The sequence below is a fragment of the Oculina patagonica genome, chromosome 5, assembly GCF_052425735.1.
Source record: "Oculina patagonica isolate OP01 chromosome 5, crgOcupat, whole genome shotgun sequence".
NCBI lineage: Eukaryota > Metazoa > Cnidaria > Anthozoa > Scleractinia > Oculinidae > Oculina > Oculina patagonica.
The window spans coordinates 6,166,802-6,192,364 of NC_135762.1; the positions used below are offsets into that span (position 1 = coordinate 6,166,802).

General features: G+C 39.6%; 1 protein-coding gene across 1 annotated transcript in view; it reads left to right on the forward strand.

The window, feature by feature from the left end:
* The first annotated feature begins 3,459 nt into the window (after positions 1-3,459).
* LOC144653817 (uncharacterized) overlaps positions 3,460-25,563 on the forward strand; it is a 125,839-nt gene continuing 103,735 nt past the window's right edge. The window contains exons 1-7 of the mRNA XM_078513915.1: positions 3,460-3,575; positions 7,254-7,573; positions 7,885-8,050; positions 8,236-8,398; positions 14,632-14,693; positions 14,951-15,094; positions 21,502-21,592. Coding sequence (XP_078370041.1) covers positions 7,284-7,573; positions 7,885-8,050; positions 8,236-8,398; positions 14,632-14,693; positions 14,951-15,094; positions 21,502-21,592 — 916 coding nt within the window. The 5' untranslated portion in view covers positions 3,460-3,575; positions 7,254-7,283. The remainder of the gene's footprint in view (positions 3,576-7,253; positions 7,574-7,884; positions 8,051-8,235; positions 8,399-14,631; positions 14,694-14,950; positions 15,095-21,501; positions 21,593-25,563) is intronic.

Consider the following 25,563-nt stretch of genomic DNA (forward strand, 5'->3'; position numbering starts at 1 on the left):
GTCATTTTTCATTTTTGCCTTTGTGTATCTCAAATTCAAGCACTAAGGATAACTATTTTGTTGACAAACGGTGGCAGATGATGAGGTTTGTTAAACACTTTGGATTGGTACTAATATTAATCACTCAATGGGTTGATATTGATAATCAAAATACAACTGGATGCATAAGTTTTTGTACTCACATTATCGATTTTCTATGTCGTCCATTAATATAACAAATTCACAAATATAATCATTTTTCGAGGGTCTGCAGCAGTGTGTGGGGAAATTTTTTATTATCTGGTAGTTAACGGTTAGGATATTAATTCAGTCTTTAGCAAAACAACAAAAAAAACAAATTAAAAAGTACATGTAGAGAGGAAGCAATACTAGCTTAATTCCCCTAGCTTTGAAATTGTTATTCTCAAGCAATCAAGAAATTTAATGCCTTTTCCCATTTGCAGAATGTTTTTTTCAAAGTGAAGGTCAAGTTGTTGATGGTGTTGCTGGATTAAATCACACTGGTAATGCAAACCCCGTGGCCATTACTGCAACAGTGGTTACAAATACAGGTACATCTAACATGCCATGTTTACTTTGGTAATGTCAGTAATTATTAAATGTTTAATCATGCCGTTGATGCTCTCACATAGGCCGTACTGAAAGATTTACTGCTTGCAAACATGGATTTTGATCTTGTAAATAGCTAGCACTTAATTTTTGATGTTTCTTGGAATTTTCCAAGCAATTTCCTGGAATTGACGGTACAGTAACCTCTCGCTTATTTTGTAATTTTACTCTACTCTATTTAATAATGTGTGGTGAAATCCATGGTCCATTGTAATTAATAAATGACAATCAATATTAATCAATCAACCGGTTAATATTGATAATCAAAATACAATAATTATTGCATGTTTCAAATTTTGTAATTTTTTACATTATCGTTTTTAATGTCGTCCACAACAAATTCACAATACTCATGGCAGTTGATGGTTAAGTTATTCTTGGCAGTCTACTCTTGGTCTTTAAGGGGAAAAAGCAAAAGAAATTAAAAAGTACACGTAGAAAGGAACCAGTACTACAACAGCTTCACTTTTGCTTTGACATTTTTACTCTCAACGCGCAAGAAGTCAATAAATGTATTGAATTTTTTCTTTCCAGAATGTTTTTCTTAAAGTGAATGTCAAGTTGTTTTTATCATTCCGATAGTCATTATTCACTATTTTAAAGTTAAGCGCAGTCAAGGCGGTAAGGAGGCTAATGACTTGGCTCGTGTCGCCGGACTGAGATTAGCAAAAGGCACGAAAATGTACAGGGCAACGATCAGGCTAACGATAGCAACCAGAATGAACAGATGAGCCGAATCCAGCTGTAGATCTCTCGAAAAAGAACTAAGTACCTGTTCAGGAAAGCCGTTACAACAGTCAAGAGCAAATAGGGAATGAAATAGATGAGCCGCACCCAGCCAAGGCTCTTTCGGAAGAGATCTCAGTACCAATTCAAACCCAGCCGCCAGGTCCACATGGTAACACAGGTAAGCCTAGAACATTTTCTGTACTTTATATGTGTTTTTAACAGAACAAACTACAGTACCAATAAAGCTTATATGATGCAATTTACGAAGTAATCCAAAATTAACACTTTGTTGATAGTACTCATTGCAAGATAGAAGTGTTTGCGTTGGTTATGGCGTCTTCTGGCTTTCTGTCCCATACATCATGAAGATATTGGTATATGGGTGTTATTTAAATAGGTTTCTTTTCTGTCGAAAGTTCTCCCTCCTTATATGCTGTTAGGCTGTATTCTTTGATAAACATTATCTTGAAGCTTCTTCATTTACACAAGACGGACTTAAAAATGTTAAGAATGTGTATAGCGGAAATTGATCACAAAGCCAAATTTGATATCTTTGATCTCTGCCAACAAAGCTTTTCTGCAGTTACCTCCTTCACTGAGTATATCAACTCTCTTTGCGCTACAATTAAATTGGAACTAGTGTACTCGCCTATTTAGTTAAATGTTTTAAATGCCACTCCTCGTTAATATTCATGGTTTCATACAGAGCGCCCAATTGTTTTCAGATTTTTCAGATTTACCACGTTCTTCCAGGGAGCAAAATTCGGATAATGGAAGCAATAACATTGAAGGCAATAACATTGCTCGAAAACAACCCTCGCCTTGGTCCCAATGGCCGGCATCATATACGTCTGTCCAAGACACTGCATCGTTTCTTTTCAATCGGCCTGAATTCAAATCAACTCAACCCAGTCAGTGTGAATCACCTTCGTCCAGTGGATCTGCATCACCTCTGCTCAATCCACCAGAATCATCTCAATCCAATCGGCCTGAATCCCTCAAGGTCAGTGGGTCGGCCGGACCTCCCCTAGGATCGGCGTCGCCTCGAGCTGATGGAAGTACTCTATCGCAGCCTGATGAATATACTTCACCACAGCAAAACAGATCTGCCTCACATCAGCCCCGCTTGAAACCAGAAAATGCCGGAGAACCAGATGGGATTTCGAAAGCTCAGCCTTCCATTCCAAAAAAAATTCACCGACAATACGCAACAACTTGAAACTGGAATTCTAGAACGATGGCGGAAGTCCCTCTGACGTTTTAATGAGTCATATTAAGACAACATATCCAAATCCTCCCCTTCGTCATCTTATCGGAAGTCTGCAAAATATCGGACGAAATGACATCGCGCAGGGAAAAGTTGACAATTACCCCTTGCAGGAACAATGACTTTGATTTTGCATATTGTCTACCTAAGAAGAGTGATTTTGTGATTTTTTTCATCAGTTGTTCAACTTAACTCAAGTGGACTTTCTAAAAGCTAGAGCTTAATACCCTTTTCCCGTTTCCGTTTATAGGGCATTTAGGCTTGATTTTATTTATGGACTCTGAAAATCTGAATTGACAAATTCAAAGTTTAGAGCAAAGGATACAACTCATGAAGTAGAAAATATTGCTTTACATGACACGCTGTGTAAACGAACCCGCTCAAAGAAATCGCTTTATGGTAATAAAAGACTGTTAACAAATTGTTTGTCCGAATTGGTCCGAATTGTTGCTGGAAACTTTAATGTAATGTCATTAATTTAACTTTAAGGGGACTGAGGCCACGCGAACACTTGTATAGTGGACAAATGTTGTTTTCCACTGCGGCGTTTGTCTCAGTCTGTCGGGCGCTTCAATCCAAGTATCTAAAATTGATGAACTGCCATTTCTATATATTATTTCTGTAGCTTTATGTTTTGTTATGTTCTAACAAATCACACAGCGCCGGCCGGGAGGTTTTTTTACCGAGCCGCTTTCTCTGAAAGGTTGTGAACTAAAAATAAAGAATGCGTGGCGTGGGTTCCCTTTATAAAAAGGCATTGACCCATGTTCTTTTAAAATTGTCTCCTCTTCTGTATTAATTACATGAGGTCTATCAAGCGTAAGGCTTATGGACACTGGTATAATGTAACTGTGCTTCGGTATGCATATCAAGGCTCCGGCTTCAACGCTTTTGGAGCCATTAAAGCTTTCATTTGAACACTGCCAGGTCTTGAAGTCTACAAGCTAGAGGAACTTTAAGCACACTCGAGGTGAGTTTGGGGAATATTTAGACTCAATAGACATCAATTTTTAAACTGTTTTTACAGGGTGTTTCCAGTTTTTACGTAATAAGAGCATGCGTTCCCTTGCGTTTGCTTACGCGTGTTGACGCTGTTATGTATCGTTTAAAAACACAATACATACGTAATCTACTATCAGTGCAATCCTTTCAGCAAAAAGAAGTTCGATTTCTTAATGACATACATCTGCAGTCGCGATTCGCAAAAAGCTTACCGTGAGAAATTTGCGTCCACGTGTTTGTTGTAAGCGACTAAAATTCTTCATTTTAAGAAATTACCTTCAGCATTTGCATTCATAAATGTTTCGGACTAAGTTGATAAGCGGAAAAAATTTCACAGAGTCCGTGAAGACCGATCTATTTGCTGCACAAATGCTCATTTCGTGCTTCCGGTTTACTTCCTTGATACGTTAACTGACGGTCTTAACTTTCATTTTGTGTTGTGAGGTGCTCAGCCAGGCAGCCCTGTTTTTGGATTGAGAGTATTCAAGGTTCACGCTTAGACCTAAAAAGACTCTGAAAATCATAATGCTACCTTCTAAAACTTTTAAAAAGGTGATATTTGGACGAAAGACAGTGTTTGTTGATTGTTGACCTTTGTAGTGTGGACGAAAGCATTCATTAAGGATCGACAATCCTTAATTACAGCTGCATTTGTCATTGTGTAGCACATCTAGGAGATGTCGAAAATTCTATCATAGTGGTATATTCAACTGATACTTTTAAAACAAACTTGCGGGAAACTTGCGGGAAACCAACTTCTCGATCGACAAACTCAACAGACCATGACTTTATAGCATATTTTACTGACAAGGATTTAAGGTCATTAAAAATTTCGCGCATATGCATTTGTATTTCAAACAGGCCAGTTCACTGAAGTGAGTAAGATTTTGGATTATAACTTATGCCGAGTCAAGTTTAGTCAATCTCAATATACACATTTGCATTCCAGGTTATTGTCTGAGATTTGCTTCCGTCACTTGATTGAATCAATTTTGGCGGGCTCACTCGGATTGTCTGCCAAATTTTAGGCCTAAGTAACCAGACCGTGAAGTCTGGATAGAGAAAAAAAAAACATGAATTGATATGCTTGAAACCTTATTTGTTTGAAAATTTTGTCCCTTTTAAGTGGTGTTTGCCTTGATAACATTGACCAACAATGTTTTGGTAAAACAGAATTATTTCTAATCTTATTCGTTATCGATTTGTGGGCAATTTTCTGGTTAGTTCTAACTAAAGACGTGCACATGCCACAATTTTTAGCCAGATATTAATTACCTCTGTCATTTATTTCGAGTCACGGATGTGTGTTGTTTTGATTTCCACTTGACTAAACTAGTATAAAAGAACTTGGCTGTTTTCCAGTTGCACCGGGATACATTTTCTAGAAACTCGAAATATAAAACTCACGAGTATAAAACAACTGAGAGTCAAGCAACTTCCTCTCGGCGGACCTGAGAAACCACCGACAACCATGCAATAACCGGGCAAATAACGTACTCCAAGCCGTACAAATTATGCACAAAAATTCTTCTGCACGCGTTGCGCTTGATGTCCTTCGGCTTTTCCCAAGCAAGTCAACATACTGAAAGTAATGAGCTTCGTGAATTTCATTCTCTTTAGTAATTGATTTTTTGGGTACCAGCATGTGGTTTCCGGTACATTTTAGTAGAGCAGTAATCGAAACGAATACCTTATATGAATGAAAAGTCTTGAACCATTGGCTTCTTAAAATTCAAAAGAAATGTGTGTTTACGTTGAAAATGACGTGGTCACGTGGCTGCATCAGTTGACTTAGTCTGAGATTTGTTTCCGTCACGTGATTGAATCAATTTTGGCGGGCTCGCTCAGATTGTCTGCCAAATTTTAGGCCTAAGTAAACAGACCGTAAAGTCTGGATAGAAATAAAGCATGAATTGATATGCTTGAAGCATTATTTGTTTGAAAATTTTGTTTCTTTTTAAGTGGTGTTTGCCTTGATAACATTGACCAAAATTCTTTTGGTAAAATAGAATTATTTCTAATCTTCTCCATTATCGATTTGTGGGCAATTTTCTGGTTAGTTCCAACTAAAGAGATGTACATGCCACAATTTTTAGCCAGATATATTACTTCTGTCATTTATTTCAAGTCACGGATGTGTGATGTTTTGATTTCCACTTGGCTAAACGCGTATAAAAGAACTTGGCTGTTTTCCATTTGCATCGGGATACTATTTCTAGAAACTCGAAATAAAAAAAAAAACTCGTATTAAAAAACTGAGAGTCAAGCAAGTTCCTCTCAGCGGACGTGAAAACCACGGCCAACCATACAATAACCGGGCAAATGAAGTACTCCAAGCCGTGCAATTCTCTTATGCGCGCGTTGCGCTTGATGTCCTTCGGCGTTTTTGAAGTCAACATACCGAAATTAATGAGTTTCGAGAGCTTCTTAAGTAACTGATTTATTGGGTACCAGCATGTGGTTTCCGGGACATTTCAGTAGAGCAATATTCGAAACGAATACCTTATATGAATGAAAAAGTCTTGAACCATTGATGAGTTGACCGAGTTCAGTCAACTAAATGACAAATTGTTTTAACCCTTCAAATCCTAACAACGCATATGTGCGTGGAAAATACCAGCAGTAATTAAAAAATCTGCAGCTTTCACATATCTGGACAATTGATAGTAACGAGCCCTCGTTATGGCAAAGTGATAATTTTCAAAGCTTTAAAAGCCAACTAACTGACTACAGCTCCAGATTTCCGTTGTATATGGTTGTTTGTTCTGCAGCAAATCCAAAAATGCCCGTTTTCTACTTCATGGGACAACAACAAAAAACGCACATCTTTGTCTCCAATTTTTTTAATGAAAAAATAATTCCGAATCCAAAAGTGTACATTTGCAGCAAACTTCAAACCTATTTCTTTCCGTTCACTAAGAAAACTTCTCATCAATCTTTCAGCAGACTGAGCAATTACCATTCGATTAGAGCAATGCTTGCAAACCTGTAATTTCCTTATTGGTGACCGAAAGGAATGCCTGGGTAATACAGCCGTTTCGGCGAAATGCAAGTCCACTCACCTCTATTTCATACATTTTTTATAAGTGTCGAGCCACCCAATCCTACCAGCAAAATACTGCACTGAACGCATTCTTTGGAAGTCAAAAGTTGTCCAAATTGCCTTGGCAGGTCTCTGAATCCATCCACAGAACTGCCAGAGAGACAACTTAACTCATGAATCACCATGTTTAGATACAAATATTTTTGGCGTTCCAATCATCGTCAAATCATCTCTCACCTCTGGTTTCTTTCAGAAGTTTGCCTCTATCCAGCATTCTAGCTTAATGATGCCAGCCTGGGGGCTTCTGCAGTGGAAAATGACTCGAAAAAAACACTTATAAAAGAGATATTCGCCAGATTCGAGCCCGTATTTACTTGCGCGCGGTCCCAGGGCAGTATATCGAAAATTAGACGGCCCCTGCATAGCCAATCAGATTGCGTGTTTGCCTAATAATCGGTTACTGGGCTGAGCTAATTTTGGTTTTATCCAAATTGAGTGTCACTGGTACCTTCAATAACTGAAGTTCAAAACTCGATTGCGCTCTATTTTCTTACCTAGTGCTCGCGGAGGTGGATCTCATGCCCTTTCTATTTTGCACTGCAGATATGCCAGTGCTCAATTTGTAGTTTTAAGATGAGTAGCAAGAAACTTGGAGGCCCAACAAGTAACCAAAGTTCAGGGTCTGAAGATCAAGGTGATGGACTTGAACTGGGGAAAAGGAAACGAAGTTTTCGAACTAAAAAACACAACTGGGAACAAAAATTTGTAATTCATCCTGACGACCTACGTGCGACGTTAAGTGAGTTAAGTAGAGTGCAAAGGAGTACCAATGACTGCACAACGATATCAATACACGACAGCAATTCTGAAAGAGAAATACGAGAATCTCTTGTGGAAAGATTACCGAAGCTGGAGGGCAAGCGGTAAGATATATTGCTGTTCCTATTAACGATTTCGCCAATACAGATCGCCGGACCAATCTCGGCTTAAAAACAAGATATAGACTAGCCAAATTCACTAAAAAAAAAATCGAAAAAAGCATAATTGTCACACTTTTCCTGTCAGGAAAGATAAAAAAATGTGGAACGATCGTGAGAAAAACGTCCTTGTTTTAAAAAAATATACTAAACAAAAGTAAACCGCTCCAAGTTTCACAAGCTCCTCGAATTGTCGTATTCCTTGTTTAATTAGTTAAGTAAAATTAGTTTTCACCCTGTCATTTGAATATTTTCAGCTTCCTGTTTTTTACAAAAGTAGAGACAAAGAATCGCTTTTGCCCTTGTTCGTATAAGTGTGAAGATACTGCACACGTGGAAAAGCCCACTGCGGAATGGAATGGAAAGAACATTAAAAAGATGGCCAGAGGAAACAGAGTTGTATATATTCTTTGCCTATGTAAGGTACAGCAATTTCCCTTTTTTATACTTCTAACACAAAAAAAGAAACATTTTAGACTGATTTATGTATTTTACAAGGAGGTGCAGGAAGCTGTACTTGAAAAGTAATAGTGCAATACTTCTTATGCAGCACGTGCCTGGGTGCTAGCTTCTTAGTTGTTCTTATGCATTGCTACAAACTTTTTCAGGAGACGGCTGCGAATGAACGAAATGGAGAGAGTACAGCATCTGCTGTTTCTCAAACTCTAGCTGATTGTAGCACACCGCAGAGTTCTACCTCAATAAGCAGTCAGTTTCACCTGCGTAAGCGAAGTGCAAGAGACGATTTATTTCCTGGTTTGGCAACGAAACGTAAGTTCAGATTACCAAGTCAAACTTTTATTGAATTAATGTGGTTCTGACCTGTAGATGAGCATAACTTTTCCGAAGGAGGGAGTTTTTCTTTCAAGTCACCATTTGCTAGGGAGTGCTTCATGCAAAATAGTCGGAAGACTCTAAGAGATCTTTGATTAAAAAAAAGATTCATTGGCATTTTTTTTGTGGATGTGTTTTCTTGTTGGAAGTTTTATTTCTCTGAATTTTGAACATCGATTCTTTTAAAACTTACTAGGGGAATTACATGATGATTGTTGTTTTTTCTGGGTTACGTTTCCAGCTCTTAAAAGAAGTTCTGGTATGAAAGAGCCCAGTTGCCAGGCAATAATCAAAGCGAAAACAACTGAAAAACAACCTCGTATTCTTGGGGGTTTTCATGTGACGTCATCAAAATTCTAAAATCCAGAATCGCAATACCCCTGCGTTTTTATCCTTCACTGGCTATTAGACGTCCCTAATATATTTCTTGTTAAAGGTCGTTTTAGCTCGATAGCATTCGCCGTCTTTTCGATCGAGCATTTTAAATTTCGGAGTGTCACGCCACACGAGATCAGAGTTGGCCGCCAGATGGCTGTCACGTATACTTAAAAAATGCTTCATCTTGTGATTTGTAACAATCTGAACAAATAAAATTTGTTTATCTGAATGTTTACTTGTTTATGATGGTGATCTGAGCGTGAATGCCAAATGTATTCATGTTGGAGCCCCTTCACACGGGCTCCAACATGACGTTTCCATGCATACTGTGCTCTCTAAATCTGCGTGAAACATTTTGATAGATAACTCGAGTACGGAATACCGTACAAACCTGAGACTTGGACAAGAAGTATATATTAAAGGTTTCTACAACCTGTAATGTTCTTCAGGATGTTTTTGACTGAAGTTTTTTTGCGGCGTGACATTGAAAACTACCTATTTTCCACGGCAGTTACTGATAAAATGTGTTTCATCTTTGATAAGAGTATTCTGTTAAACATTAACAAGTGATTTTTGTTATTTTTGTCCATGCCATATCTAGAGATTTTGAAGTAAGTTCAGTTTGAAGAATGCTGAATGTTGGAGATGCTGCGTTTTACAACAGACCTTAAGAATATGCGATTTTATGTCCAAGTTCTCAGCTAGAATAGATATTTTATTTGCATTGTAATTTCTATCACTGTTTGTAATTATAAATAAGGTATGAAGATTCCCTCGGGGAAGCTAATACACTTTACTGCATTGTATTGCAGTGTTCCGAGTTTACCTTCCTCGACTGCTAGTAGATCAATTTTGTGTTTGGCTAAAACGGGGACATAAAATTACAGGACTTGCAACTCAGTGACTTCCGATCACGAAGGGCATCTGTTACGCCACAAAATGTAATAACTGACACAAAATGTAATAGTAACGCAAAATGTAATAACTTTTGCCACAAAATGTAATAGTAACGCAAAATGTAATAACTTTCGACGCAAAATGTAATAACGTCGGTAACGCAAAATGTAACAACTTTTGACGCAAAATGTAATACATAAAAGTAACGCAAAATGTAATAGCGCAAAATGTAATAATGTTTTGGTTGGTATATATTTGTTCGAAATATAAGGAATTACATGTGGGTAAGGGACAGAACATCTGTCTTTTTTTTTTAAACTGGCGGACGCCACGAGTTTTTCCAAAAGGCTACTTTGATGTTTCCAGGGGAAAAGGAGTGAATAGGTGAACTCTCGTTAAATTCCTGTAGAAAAGTATTTTTTCATACAAAAAAGCCCTCCAAATAACACATGCCTTTCTTTATTTTGAAATTAAGTTACAAAAACTACGATTTGTAATTAATGGTATATATGCTAACTTTATATGGCAACAATGAAATATCATTCAATTCTTTATCCGTTATATTATCACGCTAATTAACGTACTAACAAACAAGCGACTTTGTCCAATATAACGTCTTGCAATATTACGCTAGAAGCGAGTCAGCTCCTTTTTAAATAAAAATCGGTAAAAGAATTACGCATATATATATTAAATTGATGAGAATCTTATTTCAAACGAAATCTAACTGCAACTCTGAGGAAGGAAAAATGTAACTTGAAAATGTAAACTGAAACTTTAAACTATTTCAGGGCTCTTTTAATTGCGGGTTCTCCAGTAAATCTTGGAGATGCCGTACCACCCATAGCCGTAAGCTACAAAGCGAACCCAAGCATTTGTCCAGTTCTTAGCATTAATTATGTGTTTTAGAGCGATTACTGCTCCACTGTTCTTTCCCTTTATGTTTATTACTTTTCGTACGCTTAGATGGTGTATGTCGGCAACATCTGCTAGCTCTGGAAGGTAAATTTGGGGATAAGGTACGTTGTCGACAATCCGTTTGAAAAACCTCGAAACAGCTCTCAGGGTCTGCCGCATGTGTGGATATCTCCCCACTGTTGTTTCTATAATGTTATCCAAAACATCAGGATTAAGGAAAGAACCATAGTCTGTATTACACCCGTTTGACTGACTTGCATGAGCATTTCCCTGCTGTTCATATCCACATTCGTTATTGGTATCTTGCTCTTCATTTTCATGCAATCCGGTTCGGTCACCATGGGCTGTGTTGATGTCTGGAGCGTGTCGATCTGTTTTGGTATGGGACTGATCTGCCCCATCCAATTCGGACTGTTCATCTTGGACGGGGGGGGGGGGGGGGACACAATTATACTCTGTGTAGGGCGGCTCAGAACTTCGCATTTCTGGAGAACTTCCCCCTGTTGTTTCTGTAACGTCCTCCAAAACATCAGGATTAATGTCAGCGCCATAGTCTGCATTACACTCGTTAAACTGACTTGCACGGTCGTTTCCCTGCTGTTCATATCCACATTGGTTATTCGCATCTTGCTGTTCATTTTCATGTAATCGGGTTCGGTTACCATGGGTTGTATTGATGTCAGGAGCGTATTGATCTGCATCGCTCTGGGACTGATCCCCTGGTGCATTTAAACCTGATCTGCTACCTAAATCGGACTGTTCATCTTGGACGGGGGAAAGAAAATTGTACTCTGTGTCGGAGCGATCAGAAATCGTTTCGTCTGCCAAGCACACATAATGCTCTCCAGCTCCCTCAGCGAAGTGACCTAGATAAAATGTCGCAATGGGACAGCCATTCGTAGGGGAAATTGTCTGCGTAGCCGTTGCACCGAGAGTGGAATACACAACGATTTGTATATTAAATATATCAGCTGCTGCTTGGAGCGTTAAGTGATCACCATGTGTTCCATTGCGTACCATTGATCGCAGATATTGGCTCCAAGGTGTGCCAGCGAATAATTCCAAAGGAGTCCCGTCTGGAGAGTTTGGATGCGACTCCAGAAATGACACAATCTCTTTTCTTAATGTTTCTGCCGACCGGAAGACGCCAATGTTCACAAGCTCATGACAAAGTGCAGAAAATTGGCAGTTGCCATCTTTGGGCGGGTCATAGCTGATTACAAAATTCATCTCAGACTGCATGTCAGTGAATTTCTCCCTATGATTTGAGAAAGGTATCAAATACTTCTTTTTGTGCATTTTCTTGCTACTCTGGCATGCGAGCTTTCTCTTCCTCTTTTCTTTGTCAATTGTTGTACTTGTTATGTCATTAACGGAAATCCATTTAGTCAGAGTCTTGGAAGAGCCAGCTGGAAATGTAAATTGAACTTTGTATTTACAAGTTTTCAAATTTCTCTTCAGTATTTTTGCCGTTAAGATAGACCTCTTGCTACCTATTTTTTTCGCCGCAGGGTAGCGAATCAGCACCTTTTCACCAATATCATAAACTGAAGGTGGATTGTTTCTCAGTCCCTTCTGGATCATGCGGTTTTCGCATCTTTTACTTGCCACGGAAGCAGCTTTTCGTATTCGATTAACTTGTATATCATGGGATTCGTAATCTTTTGGTCGCGAAGATATCATCTCCTCGTAAGCTTCGTTCTCGACATTCCATTCTTGTGCAGTAGTGGCCTCTGATAGTTCATCTTTCCTGAAAGGTTTACGTCCATAGTAAACTTCAAAGGCAGACTTCCAAGATAGCTCCTCCTTAACTTCTTGATTTAATGCTCTTGCGTATTCCGGTAAACATTTTGCCCAGTTCACTCCTGTTTTCCGCATAGTCAATAAATCGTACATAATCTTTTCCTTAAATGTTCTGTGGGCCCGTTCTACTTTTCCCTGTGACTGCGGGTGGTATGGACGCCCTTTAATTACTTTAATACCAAGCTTCTTGCACAGTCTATTGACAGCACCGTCGAATTCTCGCCCCTGGTCGTGCTGTATGACGCGAGGAGGCCCATGCTCTTTGTAAACGTTTGAAAGCGCCGCCGCGATCGAGCTGCTTTTCTTCCCCTCCAGTGGAAAAAGCCAATGGTACCGGCTAAATACATCTAAAACGGACAATACATACTTGAATACTTTTCCTTTCCACTTGACTGGCATACTTTCCATGCTTACTAAATCCACCTGATGGCGGATTTGTACAGCTTTAGCGCGTACTGGCTTTAAAGCAGCTTTGTTTTGGAATCGAACATTCAGTCGTTGATGTAGGCGCGACTTTCCAAGCACACTTCTGACGTCTCTTTCTCCCACGCCACTACAGACATCTTTTAGATGGTGATAGATTTTCCTCACACCCGAACCTTTTGTTTCCTTGAACGCTTTCGCTACAACGTTCGTTACAGCTGATTTTTTCATTATTGGCTTGCCATCGTAGCATACCTTGCCCCCTTTCAGAGATACATGGTCGCGATTTCGCCAAAACCGTACAAGAGCGGATTTCTGCTTGGTGGTTCTTTGCTTCAATGGGACGTTAAATTTTCCTTTGAGCAACTCGAGAAATGTCTCATACGTCTCATCGTCGAGTGATGAAATCGCGGAAATTTGTTGCACGTTACTGGCAATGGTTATGAATAAAAACCAATACCATAATATGGTGTTCATGGTCGACGTGACCAGCATTGGTATACTAAGTCTTATCGAAACGACAGAGGAACGTGTTACTTTGGTTTCAGATTACTACTGATAAACAGTGGCCTGCGGTCGGTCAACTGACCCCTTACTGACCTCTACAAACTTTTCGTGAAAAAAATATATTTTTGCCAAGTTTGTCATACATGGATGGAAAGTTGCATTTCCTGCCACATAAAACAATTATCATGAACAAAATGGAACTGTTGCTCTTACATTGTCTTAAGCAGATATATTTTAGATATATTTATATCCCTTACCTACATTAATAAAAAGGCATATGACATCCCTTACTTCCAATTATTTTCCGAGTTATCATTTATATATAAAATCAGGTTCTTTAGGATCTTAGTGTACAGCTTAATTTAAAGATGTGCATGGGAATTCGATCATTTTAAGTGGGAAGATTTTGCTATCAATTGTGCCTTGATATTGAAACTCTTGCGTAGAGCAAGTCTCTGATGGGTGCCTATTATGATCTTAATAAATAAAAAAAAATAATTAAAAAATAAATAAATAAATGTTTCGAACAAACATATACCAACCAAAACACTATTACATTTTGCGCTATTACATTTTGCGTTACTTTTATGTATTACATTTTGCGTCAAAAGTTGTTACATTTTGCGTTACCGACGTTATTACGTTTTGCGTCGAAAGTTATTACATTTTGCGTTACTATTACATTTTGTGGCAAAAGTTATTACATTTTGTGTATGTTATTACATTTTGTGGCGTAACAGCATCAGATGTCGTACAGCAACGTGCTTTTGTCAAAGCTGTGAATCTAATTATGTTAATTCACTGCAATATTTTATCTATTTATTAGTTTTTTTTATAAAAGTAAGTTCAGTCATTGATCGTAACAAATGACTATTTCATCTTTATTATTTACTCACCGAACTTATTTTACACATGATACTTTCGACCCTGGGAGTATGCAGAACGCTTGTTATATATGAACCTAGTAAATGGCCAAGTTCACCAACTGAGAGTCTCTCCGTAGTTCAGTTGTTTAGAGCGCCCAACCGGTATCTGGTAGATGATATGTTCGAATGGCCTGTCGAGGACTCAGATTTTTTTCTTTGTCCCACGTTCGTGATAAATGCATGAACATATCATCTTCATCATGAAATACTTCATATGTAACAGGCGACTACATCATTTTCCAATCATAACCTGCATAAAAACACAGCATGAAGATAAAATTAAGGACAAGAATTGTAAAATTTCGAATCATTTTTTAGGTACTTTGACGGACGAAGATGCTACTTTTCTTGTTGATACCAGATCTTTACAAGATCAAGCTGTAAGTACTTTTCCTGATAACATTTATCAACGAGCGCTTCCTAAATCACCCTATCCTGTTTCAACAGTGTACTCACTTGTATATTGAAATTCTTTGTTTGGAACTCGGATTTTTAGAACTCATTATAACAAGAATGCAGTAATAATTCCACGAAACATATGTGTTTGAGAGACATCGGACTGTGATTTAAACGATCACGGTGTACATTTTGAATCTCTTATAAAAATTGTGATTTTATGAAACGTCTCAACCAACAGATGGGAAGAAGAGCAAAAGAAAAAGTAAACAAGGAGGAAGAAAAACAAGTAGATGCTGCTGATAATGATGATCTTTATCATCATGAAGAGAAGGAGGAGAAACGACAACAACAACAGCAGCAGCAAATGCAGCTTGATAATGAAGTATGTACTTGCGAAATTGTCATGAAAATATGTTGATATTGGTAATGATATTGCTATGACAATAACTGATGCAATGTATGCTGCTAATTCAGAAGTATCTTTTCTCTTGTGGCATACTTCCTCGAAGACGTGATCAATACAGTAACCCTCTCTTTCGGTAATATATAGATTTAAGCAAGCCTAAAAGCGGAGATTACAATGCGTTCATTCTGGTAAAAAGCGACCAAACCACTAATTTATACGGTGGCCCATATATAGGTGCCGGACAAATTTAAATCGCTCACGGTTAAACTGAATGTCTAACGGCATAACAAAACTTATAATCTGGCAATACAAAATAGGTTTTGCGATCCACTTATAGTTTTGCTTATGCAACAGACGTCAACATATTTCGTGGTTAAGTATATACATCTCTATTTTCTGGCCTGTGAAGTTTATTTCTAAAACGGGGACAACGTGTAAAGGGAAGCTTCATTAAGGAGGCTCGATGTAGTTTTTTTAGCCCAAGGGTGGTTGTTTTGAAAACTAAAATTATCTAGGAAGCCAATGTTCGATACACCGTAATGATCAAATATGACCAAATTTTAATTTTTTACCCGTCACTTAGCCACAAAGGTTACCATAGCAACGATTGACGTTTTCTTTTGTTCTCAAACAAGCTTGATTTTCTCGAAATCAAGATTGACTCTTGGTGTTTATTTTTTAATATGTTAAAGTTTAGTAGATTGAATAACTGTTGACGAAATTTTAGAAAGGGTGTAAGGAGAGATGTTTCATGCGGCCTTTTCATGCTCCCGGCTTCCTTGCGGCTTTCACCTGAAGCAGTCATAGTCGTGCCACCCCAGTGGAGAAAACTCTCGTCAGGGATGTCACAGGTCGCACTAGTCCGATCCCGAATAGCATTCGTTACTGATGTAGTTTCCGTAGCAATTATTTTTTTATGGGAGAGGGTTGCTGGTCCTCTGCCCAACCTGACTTTCCAGATCAGGAAACTGTTTGGACTGCTTTTGTCAGGACTCTCACCCAAGACCTCTCTGACATGGTTGAACCTGCCAGGGGTATGCACCCCAGTCAGCACAGCCCTTGAGATCATTAAGCCACGCAAGCTTCTACAACCCGACAAGGTCCAGCCCAAGGTAGAAGAACCCCATCTCGGACAGGATTATCAGCGCGCGGTTCTACTCTAAGTACGTGAAGATGACAGTTATCCAGATCTACAGCCCTACCAACGAGGCTAGTGATGAGGACAAGGACGTTTTCTACGAGATGCTCCAGAGAGAGATTGATGCTACACCACGTCATGACCTACTGATTCTTTTCGGAGATGCAAATGCCAAGGTAGGATCCGATAACACTGGCTGGGAAGGCACCCTGGGAAATGAAGGACTCGGCATCATGAATGATAATGGCCTAAGATTTGCATCTCTCTGCACCGAAAACAGTCTTGTCATAGGTGGCACCTGTTTTCGGCACAAAGACATCCACAAATACACATGGACATCCCCAAATGGTCGTGACAGGAATCAGATTGACCACATAGCAATCAGAAGAAGATTCAGGAGATCCTTGCTCGATGTCAAAGTTCAAAGAGGAGCTGATGCCGCGAGTGACCATCACCTCGTCAGATGCAAGGTACGCTTAAAACTGGCAAGAAATAGGAAGAAACATATGTCAAGAACCATCTATGACACTGAAAAGTTAAAAGACCCCATACAAAAGCGGACCTTTAGCATAGCTCTGAAGAACCGTTTTGAAGCTTTGGCTAGTGAAGACCTGAGTGTAGATGATGCATGGACTGAGTATCGAGACATCTACCGCAACACAGCGGCTGAAACTCTAGGGCAGAGAGCAAGGACGAGGAAGGATTGGTTGAGCCCCACTACCTGGAACTGCATCGAAGAAAGACGTGTGCTGAAACACAGCCTCTTAAACTGCCGCTCGGAACGTGTGAAGGAGAAAAAACAGCAAATTTACCAGAAGAAGGACAAGGAAGTGAAGAAAAGAGCGAGGGCAGACAAAAGGAGGACCCTGGAAAGAATCGCAGAAGAGGCGGAAAGGGCAGCGCACCAGAATAACCTGAAAGAGCTCTACATGAAGACCAAACTACTAAGCGGTTGCCTCAAGAAGCCAAGCACTGGGATACGGGCTAAGGATGGTACAGTCATCACCACAGAGGAAGAAGTGCTTGAAAGGTGGAAAGAACATTTCTACGAAGTCTTGAATGTGGCTTGCGAAGAAACTGGCTTTCCTGAAGGTTGCTAGCTCGACATCTGCGAAGAACCCATAGAGATGGATACGAGCCCCTTCACAATCGAAGAAGTGAGACGAGTCATATCTCGACTGAAGAATGGTAAAGCTCCCGGTGTGGACGACATCAGTGCAGGGATGCTGAAAGCCAGCCCCGCAATTGCCTTGTACCAGCTTCTGAACATCTGCAACCAGACTCTTGACCAGTGTAAAGCTCCATCTGACTGGAAAAAATCTCTCCTGGCCAAAGTGCCCAAGAAAGGTGATCCATCTATCTGCGATAAGTACCGTTTACTATCAGTACCTTACAAGGTCTTCTGCCGACTGCTGCTGTCTAGGATGCAGGAAAGGGTGGAGAAGAGATTGCGACAGGAACAGGCTGCCTACCGGAGAGGTAGAGGAACGACTGAACAGATCTTCATCCTTAGAAACATCTTAGAACAGACCGCTGAGTGGCAAGCATCCTTGTACATTGGTTTCATCGACTTCAAGAAGGCCTTCGATAGTGTAAGAAGTGACAGGCTTTGGAACATCCTTAAGCATTATGGTATTCCTGAAAACTTCGTGAATATCATACGAGAGCATTATGATGGAAGCACCTGTTGTGTTGTTGAACGCGGCCAGACATCAGACTGGTTTCCTGTAGAGTCTGGTCTCAAGCAGGGCTGTGTAATGTCTAGTTTTCTTTTCAACATCATCATTGACTGGATAATGCAAAACACCAACAATGCAAGAAGGGGTTTGAGATGGAAGTTTACAACAGTCCTTGAGGATCTTGACTATGCTGACGACATAGCTCTTCTCTCAAGCCGGCACAAAGATCTCCAAGAGAAGTGCAACCGCCTCCATCAGGTCTCGAGGTATACCGGTCTTTGCATCAACACCACCAAGACAAAGGTGCTACGAACAAACACAAAGGTTGCCAACCCAATTTCCATCAATGGACAAGACGTTGAAGAAGTCAGCTCCTTTATCTACCTAGGAGCCACAGTCCAAGGGGAAGGTGGATCACATGAAGACATCAAACGAAGGCTGTCAATTGCAAGAAGGGCGTATGCCACCCTCAATCCTGTCTGGAGATCAAAGATGTACAGCAAGCACATCAAGCTGAAAATCCTCAAGAGCTGTGTGACCTCTGTTCTCCTGTACGGCGCTGAGATGTGGAGGATTACATCAACAGATATCGAGCAGCTAGACGTTTTCCACCGAAAATGTCTCAGAAGAATCCTCGGAATATTCTGGCCACACACCATCTCTAACTGTGATCTCTATGAAAGAACTAAGCAGAGACCCATCTCAGAAACCGTGAAGGTCAGGCGATGGAGATGGATAGGTCCCAAGATTTCGTGGAGAAGAACTGTGGAAGGTGAGCGTAAAGACCTGGGCTGGACTAGTTGGAATGAGGTGGAACAGCGAGCAAAGGACCGTGAAGGATGGAGGACGTTTCTGGGTAGCCTTATGCTCCAGTCAGAGGAGCAAAGAGGATGAGTGAGTGAGTGAAATTTTAGAAAAATCTGTAAGAGCGTTTTCAAGTTAATGAAGAATGAAATTTTCGGAAAAACCCCGTTTTAATATAAAATAGGCGCTTTTAAATTGTTTTGTATTATTTGAGCGCAGTTACTCGCACTGAAATATAAATACTTACACCATCAAAGACCATTAACTAAAAGCGAAAGAGTGTTTGCTTTAATTTGTTAAAATATATCGACTGCCAATTGTTTGAAATTATAAGAAAACAACTAAAACTTCATTCTTGATTTACTCTAAACGCTCTTACAAATTTTCCTTAAATTTTTTGTACAGGTAGTCAATCAACTATACTTGAACATATAAAAAAATAAATACCAAGAGTTAATCTAGATTTCGAGAAAATCAAGCTTGTTTGAGAACAAAAGAAAACGTCAATGGTTGCTATGGTAACCTTTGTGATTAAGTGACGGGTAAAAAATTAAAATTTGGTCCTATTTGATCATTATGGTGTATTTTGGCAAAAATCGAACCTTGGCTTCCTAGATAATTTTAATTTTCAAAACAACCACCCTTCGGCTAAAAAAACTACATCGAGCCTCCTTAAGGCAAATAATTTTTTTTTGGAATTACGAAAACTCTGAGTCGGTAGTCGCCACTCGCGCTCGAGGTAGATGGGGTAAACATTATTTCCAGACTGAACAAGATTAATTGGTCGAACTTTCTGCTTTGCCGCCCTACAGCACTTCGGAAAACTTCACTTAAATACACTGTATGAATTTTTTCTGTGATAAAATTTACGGCCTAAGGTCGTAAAAAACCTAATGCATCAACTGATGACGAAAAAAAGCTCACATCAGAACACCACGGCAAGGGATCAGAAAATCACTTAAGGCCAAACAAAATAAACTTACAGCAATAGATAATCTGTTAACCCATAACAATGCAATATTTCGGCTATCCTCTTAAAATGTTTTCGTTCCTCACAACTTCAAGGAATATAGGTGACTTTTAAAGGGACTATGTCACGGGGATCTCGCAGAATTTTGGTCTTAACTGTTCTGAAATAAGTGGTAGGCAACTTCACCTATGAAAAACATTATAATCAAACACTTAACTGAAGATATAACCTTTATTTGGGGATAAGAAATCAAATTTCGGCTCCAAATTGGCTAACGTTTTCAAATTGCAATCCATTTCCATCCAAACCATCCGCAGCCAAACGCGCTTTCAAGTTTTAGTGCTCTAAAATAACAATTGCTAATAAAAATGGACGATTATTCTCAAGTTTCCTACGACACAAACATAAATTGTAAGTAGTTTTAGTTTTTTACTTAAGCTTAATTAGCTGATGATTTTCCGTGTTTAAAGAAAAGTTTTACATAACATTACATTACATCACATTACATTGCATTACATCTCTCAGATGTTTTGTTGTGTTGCGTCGCTGAGTATCTTTACTTGTTGTTCGTATTTGACTTCATTTGCAATTTTAAATTTCCTTACTTTCCTTTAGCAACCGGACACTTCATGCCGAGGCCTAATCCGTGCGTACGTACGGGACTACGTACACGACCACCAAAATTACTCGGCTCAATGGGTTTACCAATTTCGCTTAGTTATGGATACTCCGCTCGCACACGCGTTCGGTGCCACCAGTGCCACCCTGCGAGCAGAGCCCTTCTTTTCCTCTGATAAGTCGGGGGAATAAGTGCCGGTATTGGCAAATCTTCATTGAAGTACGGGAAGAGTTTCTGAATTGTTTCATTCAATCAAAAACTAGCGCGAGCGCTCACGAGTATGTTACTTAGCAACTTCTGAATAGAAAGTCGCGGACTCACCACTTCTTGGAGAAGTGATGTCGCCATCAACTAAAACTTGTTCCCCCGACTGTGATATACTTGGCAAGGAAGGGCTCTGCAAGAATCGTGTCAAAGCTTTGTTGAGCATGCGTCTTGCGGGAGGACAACCTAATCTTAGCATGCGCGCGCGGAATGGCATGACGATCGTAAACGACAGCGTAACCAAAGTGTTTTGTTTTACAATTTCTTTACTTCAAAGAACGTCTGAATTCCTTCAGTAAAAAATGTCAAGCACCGCTTTAGGTCTCGTTAGTGACTTAACGGTAGAGCTGTACGATTAAAAACGTGAAATTTCTTCCTAGTTTGCAAAAAAGCGAGATCTTAAATGTTACACAAGTGCGCGCGCGCACAAACAGCAGAAGATGGCGAGAGCAATCGTCAGCCCTAGAGCTTTCGAGATCGTACTGTGGGCTCCGTCTAACCGTGGGGTTTTTTCGAAAAAGTTGATACCCGCGCAGCAAAAACACTGACTAACCCAGACTTTAGGGTTGCAGTGACTTCAAAGAAATGATTCATTATGCAGAGCCTCTTTTCTTTCCAAATCTCAGCCGCAGGGAAGTGAAAAGATGCTCTGCAAGCAGGGTTGTTAGGCGCGTGCGGTAAAGGTTGCTCCTCCACTATCTTCGAAGGAAAAACCCAATGTATGTAGAGTTCTTGATGGTGCTAGGTTGGAAAAGATCACTTTGCACTTTTTTGTGGAATTTGAAAAAAGCTTGTCTCTCATAACAGATAATTTAAATGCATCTAACCCCACCCTGGCTGTGCACAAAGCCTTGAAAAAGTAGCAATTGGGTCCAGTTACTTTAACTCATACAGTTTTCCTTCTGTCAGAAACCTGCCAAGGGTACATCGATTAACAGAGTAGAAAGAAACGTCACGGAGAACAGACAGACAGATAGCGCATATGATACATTTCAAACAGGTATGTTGTGGTGTATAAAAATAACTAGAATTTGCAAATTCAACCGTCTCTTTTCTGGTATTTGTGATTCCCTTATTTCAGGTCCAAGTGACTAAGTGACTTTCCAAAATATAGAATACCCGTGTTCCTTTTTCAACGCTTTAGGCATCTAAATTAATCTTCCGTTCTTCATTTCAACAGAAAGCAGTACACATGCTCTTTCAGAGGACCTTTTCTTCTTCCCTCTGCAGGATGAGGTATTCATATTTTGCATGTTTTTTATCTTCTTTTTATTTAAAATAGGAAGTGCAACGGACGGACGAATGAAACTACGGAAATGGTACTGCCTCTGTTTTTTTTTCGAGTTTGTTTTAAGTTATAACAATCAATCCTTGCCGCTGATGAAAGACTCGTTAACATCGGAGTATTGTCGATTCGTAACGTTCGGCGTGAGTTTGTACTCAGACTGCGTTGTTTTGTTATAATATCGGTGAGGTAGGCTAACAGCAAGGTAACACAATGACACATGTAATAACAGGGCCGATCAACTCGCCTGAAAACTATAGAGTCACAAACCAATTAGGATTGCGTGACGAGCCAAAAGAACGTTTGCGTAGGTGGTCAGCTCCACTCGTCCAAACTTGATAAAAAACCAGTGAAAGCCAATCGAAAGCCAACCCAAGAATCATTTGAGCTGCAAGGCGTAACTATTTCTCTGAGGAAAGAATGACAAAGCTCTCACCAACCTCAATAATCAATTAATTTAAAAAAATCGCTCTACAATTTCTTCTTTTACAGGAGCTGCAGCCTTACCTCGATAGTGATTCACCACCAACTTCCCCTACACTACTTATGGAAATAATAAATCAAGGTTGGAAAGTACCTTTTGTTCATTTTTTACGGGGATATATAAACAAGCGTGTAACTTTAAACACTAGATCCCGTGAAGGTCCTGCATGTGAAGGAATACTCATGATATCAGTACAACCAGACAATATGTGTAGTGGCAGTTTTCCATTAGATCCAGAATCTTTTTTCTGTTTATGATCTACACGGGCGTTAACGCTGCGGGTTAGTGAGGTTTTCTGTTAGTAATTATAAGACAAAGGACTCACAAGCATGATACTACAGTCTCGAAAAAACTAGTTGAGTCAAGCGATGGATGTTTATCTAGTCCAGTCCCTGAACACTCATTTCTCTCACCTGGATCCAGCCTTATACAGGACAAGGAATATTTCGCTCCTTAATTAACTCCTGCCTCATTTGTAAATTCCTAGCTCCAGACCCAGTTGTTTACAGAACGGACAACCCAAAGTACGGATACTGTACCGATTTGAAATCAATATCGCAGTTGGTTTATCCCACTCTTTATTTGAAAAACTGGGGCTAAACAGTACTGACGTAGGGGAGCGGGGTAAGATATTTACAGTACAAGGGAGTTTAAGCAGTCGAATATGCAAAATATATTTGAGTTTTGTCCAATAGTATGGACCAACGACCCATTAAACTTTGAAATTCTTTTGCAGCTTGATTTTGTTTTGAATTTGGATTTTGAATTTTAAGATATTAAATTTACATTCTTTTGTAAAGAAGGTGCAAGAAATCCACTTGCAGTTGAGGAAATTGTTCCAACTAAGGGAGATATTAAGGTAAGGTAATTACTCACGACATAATATCTATTGTTGAATTTCTAGCTTTTTTGTTTTGTTCTCTACTTATGTATTGTGATCATCTATTTTAATAATAATAAAATAATAATAATAAAAACAATCTTTAGAGAGGAAGCGCCCGTCACGTAAATACGTGGTTTTCAGGGAGGTCCTCCATGGAAATAAAAAGTATTAAAATCTAAAAAGAAGTACAAATGTCACAGATCTAAAATTTATTTATCTATACAAGTTCACCTTTTATAGTGATGGCAAGCGGTAAGGCTACAATTTTGATCGTCGGGATGAAAATGTTTATAAAAGATGGCTATAAAAGAAAATGCTTTTGCGAAAAATATAATTGCATGAAAGAGTTTTCCAGAAACGTAGCATTAAAAGCTAGAAATAAAAAAAGATCTGTTACGGTACTCGGTAGTTGTATGTCATGGTAACGCAAGTGACGTTATCAACATGCATGAAGCAATGTTGGGCAATACTCTCGCAGATGTTTCCATACTTCGGTCATGTCATAAAAAAAATATCTTATTAATGACATATAATGGTTCTAATTTCTCAACCGCAAGTAAAGGTAACGCAAGATGTTCTTTCGAGCCTATAAATCGAGAAAATAAGGTCAGATCGGATTCTGCGCGCACTTTGACACACATAGAGCTTCATGTCTTTGGTTTCGTTATTTATATTTAATAATAAGACTGCGAACCCGAGTTTTCTATTGTTTTAGAAGAAACTCTTAAAGGACTGCAGTAAAAAAACCTACAATTTTACCTACTTGTAAGCCAAAAATGAAGAAAAATTAATCTTTAAATGAGCAACGAGCGCGCGATCGTTTTCTATCAGCGAATAGAAAACAGTGGGAGAACCAATCCGATTCGCAGATTTTCAATAGAACACGGCTGAGTTTCTACTAATAGGGTAATACTGAGTTGTTTATTTATCTATTTATCCTAGGGTGGGTACAGATTTTCTTTAACACTAACTGAACCCTGTATGGTCGACAATATTCAAGTACAGTTTGGTATCATCGCTCCGGTTCCAGTTACTAGACGCAGCGACTCAGATTACCGGGGAAACGTTCCTCGTAAGTAACAAACCCCGGACATCTTTTGGAAATACAGCTGCAATACTCAGCAACGATGAGCTACGCAGCACTAGCTGGCATTAAACACGCTGGAAATTAGAGAATTAACTCTAAAATAGTATTAATTGCTGGAAGTAAATCCGGAATTTTGTTTTGAGCGTCAGCCCTAGAAAGGAAATCCTGGACAACACAAGGCAAAGAAAATTTTTTTGACCCCGATCGGCGGGATTCGGACCCGTGACTTTCAGGTTAGATCACCGTTGCTCTGCCGACTGAGCTACGAGGCCAAATGAGAGCAAGTCACGGGTTAACCTTTGGGGGCCTTTCTTAACCCTATGAGAAGTATTGCCCTGGTGCATATTCATGTAGCATTTGATGTGATAAAAAAGGTCATATGCACACCCAGACCAAATGCCTGGACTGCTGGTATCGCTGCTACTCCTCATACATAGCAGGTTAGTCAGGCCCGGTATATATTTTCGTGAGGTTGCCCCAACAACTCAACATTACCCATTCATACTCATGTGTGGTAACGTCTTACAAGGGAATATTAACCAGTGCTAAGTGCAGGAAAACGCGCGCTGGCCCGTTAGCGTTTGGAACAACTGAATTAAACCTAGTCCAGTCCCTGAACTCTCTCTTCCGCGCGCTCTTTATAGGGGTTGAACCCAGGCGCGAGAAGAGAGAGTCCAGGATAACTTGCATGCGCATGCTCGAAAAAAAAACCCCGATCAATCGATCAAAGAGGAGTGTGGCGTTACTTGCTTGGGACGCGCGCGCTAGGGTTAAAAATGCTCGCTCAAATGACAAGTTCAACTACGCGACGGCAAGCGCGCGAGTAAATGCAAGAAAGAAACTGTGCTGAATTGCATCCAAAGCCAATTTAATAAACAGCTACAATACCAGAAATAGTTGAAGGATGGCGATTTGTGTTTTGGCTCGATCTGACTGGCAAGCTAGGCATTTGAAAGTTATTCCGGTGATCCTCCTTTAGTACACTATCGCATAGTTAAACTCGTCACCTGTGCGCGCGAGTTTTCAAAATTGCTGACAAATATGGTTTTCCCCCGATTTCGAGGGAAAAACTGGCGCATGTGCATGCAAGTTTTCCTGGACTCTCTCTTCTAGCGCCTGGATTTAATCCCTATAAGGGCGCGCGGAAGAGAGAGTTCAGGGACTGGACTAAATTAAACCCAATTGTAAAAACTTAAACGGAAGCTTTTATTTAACCTTTCCATGTACTAAGT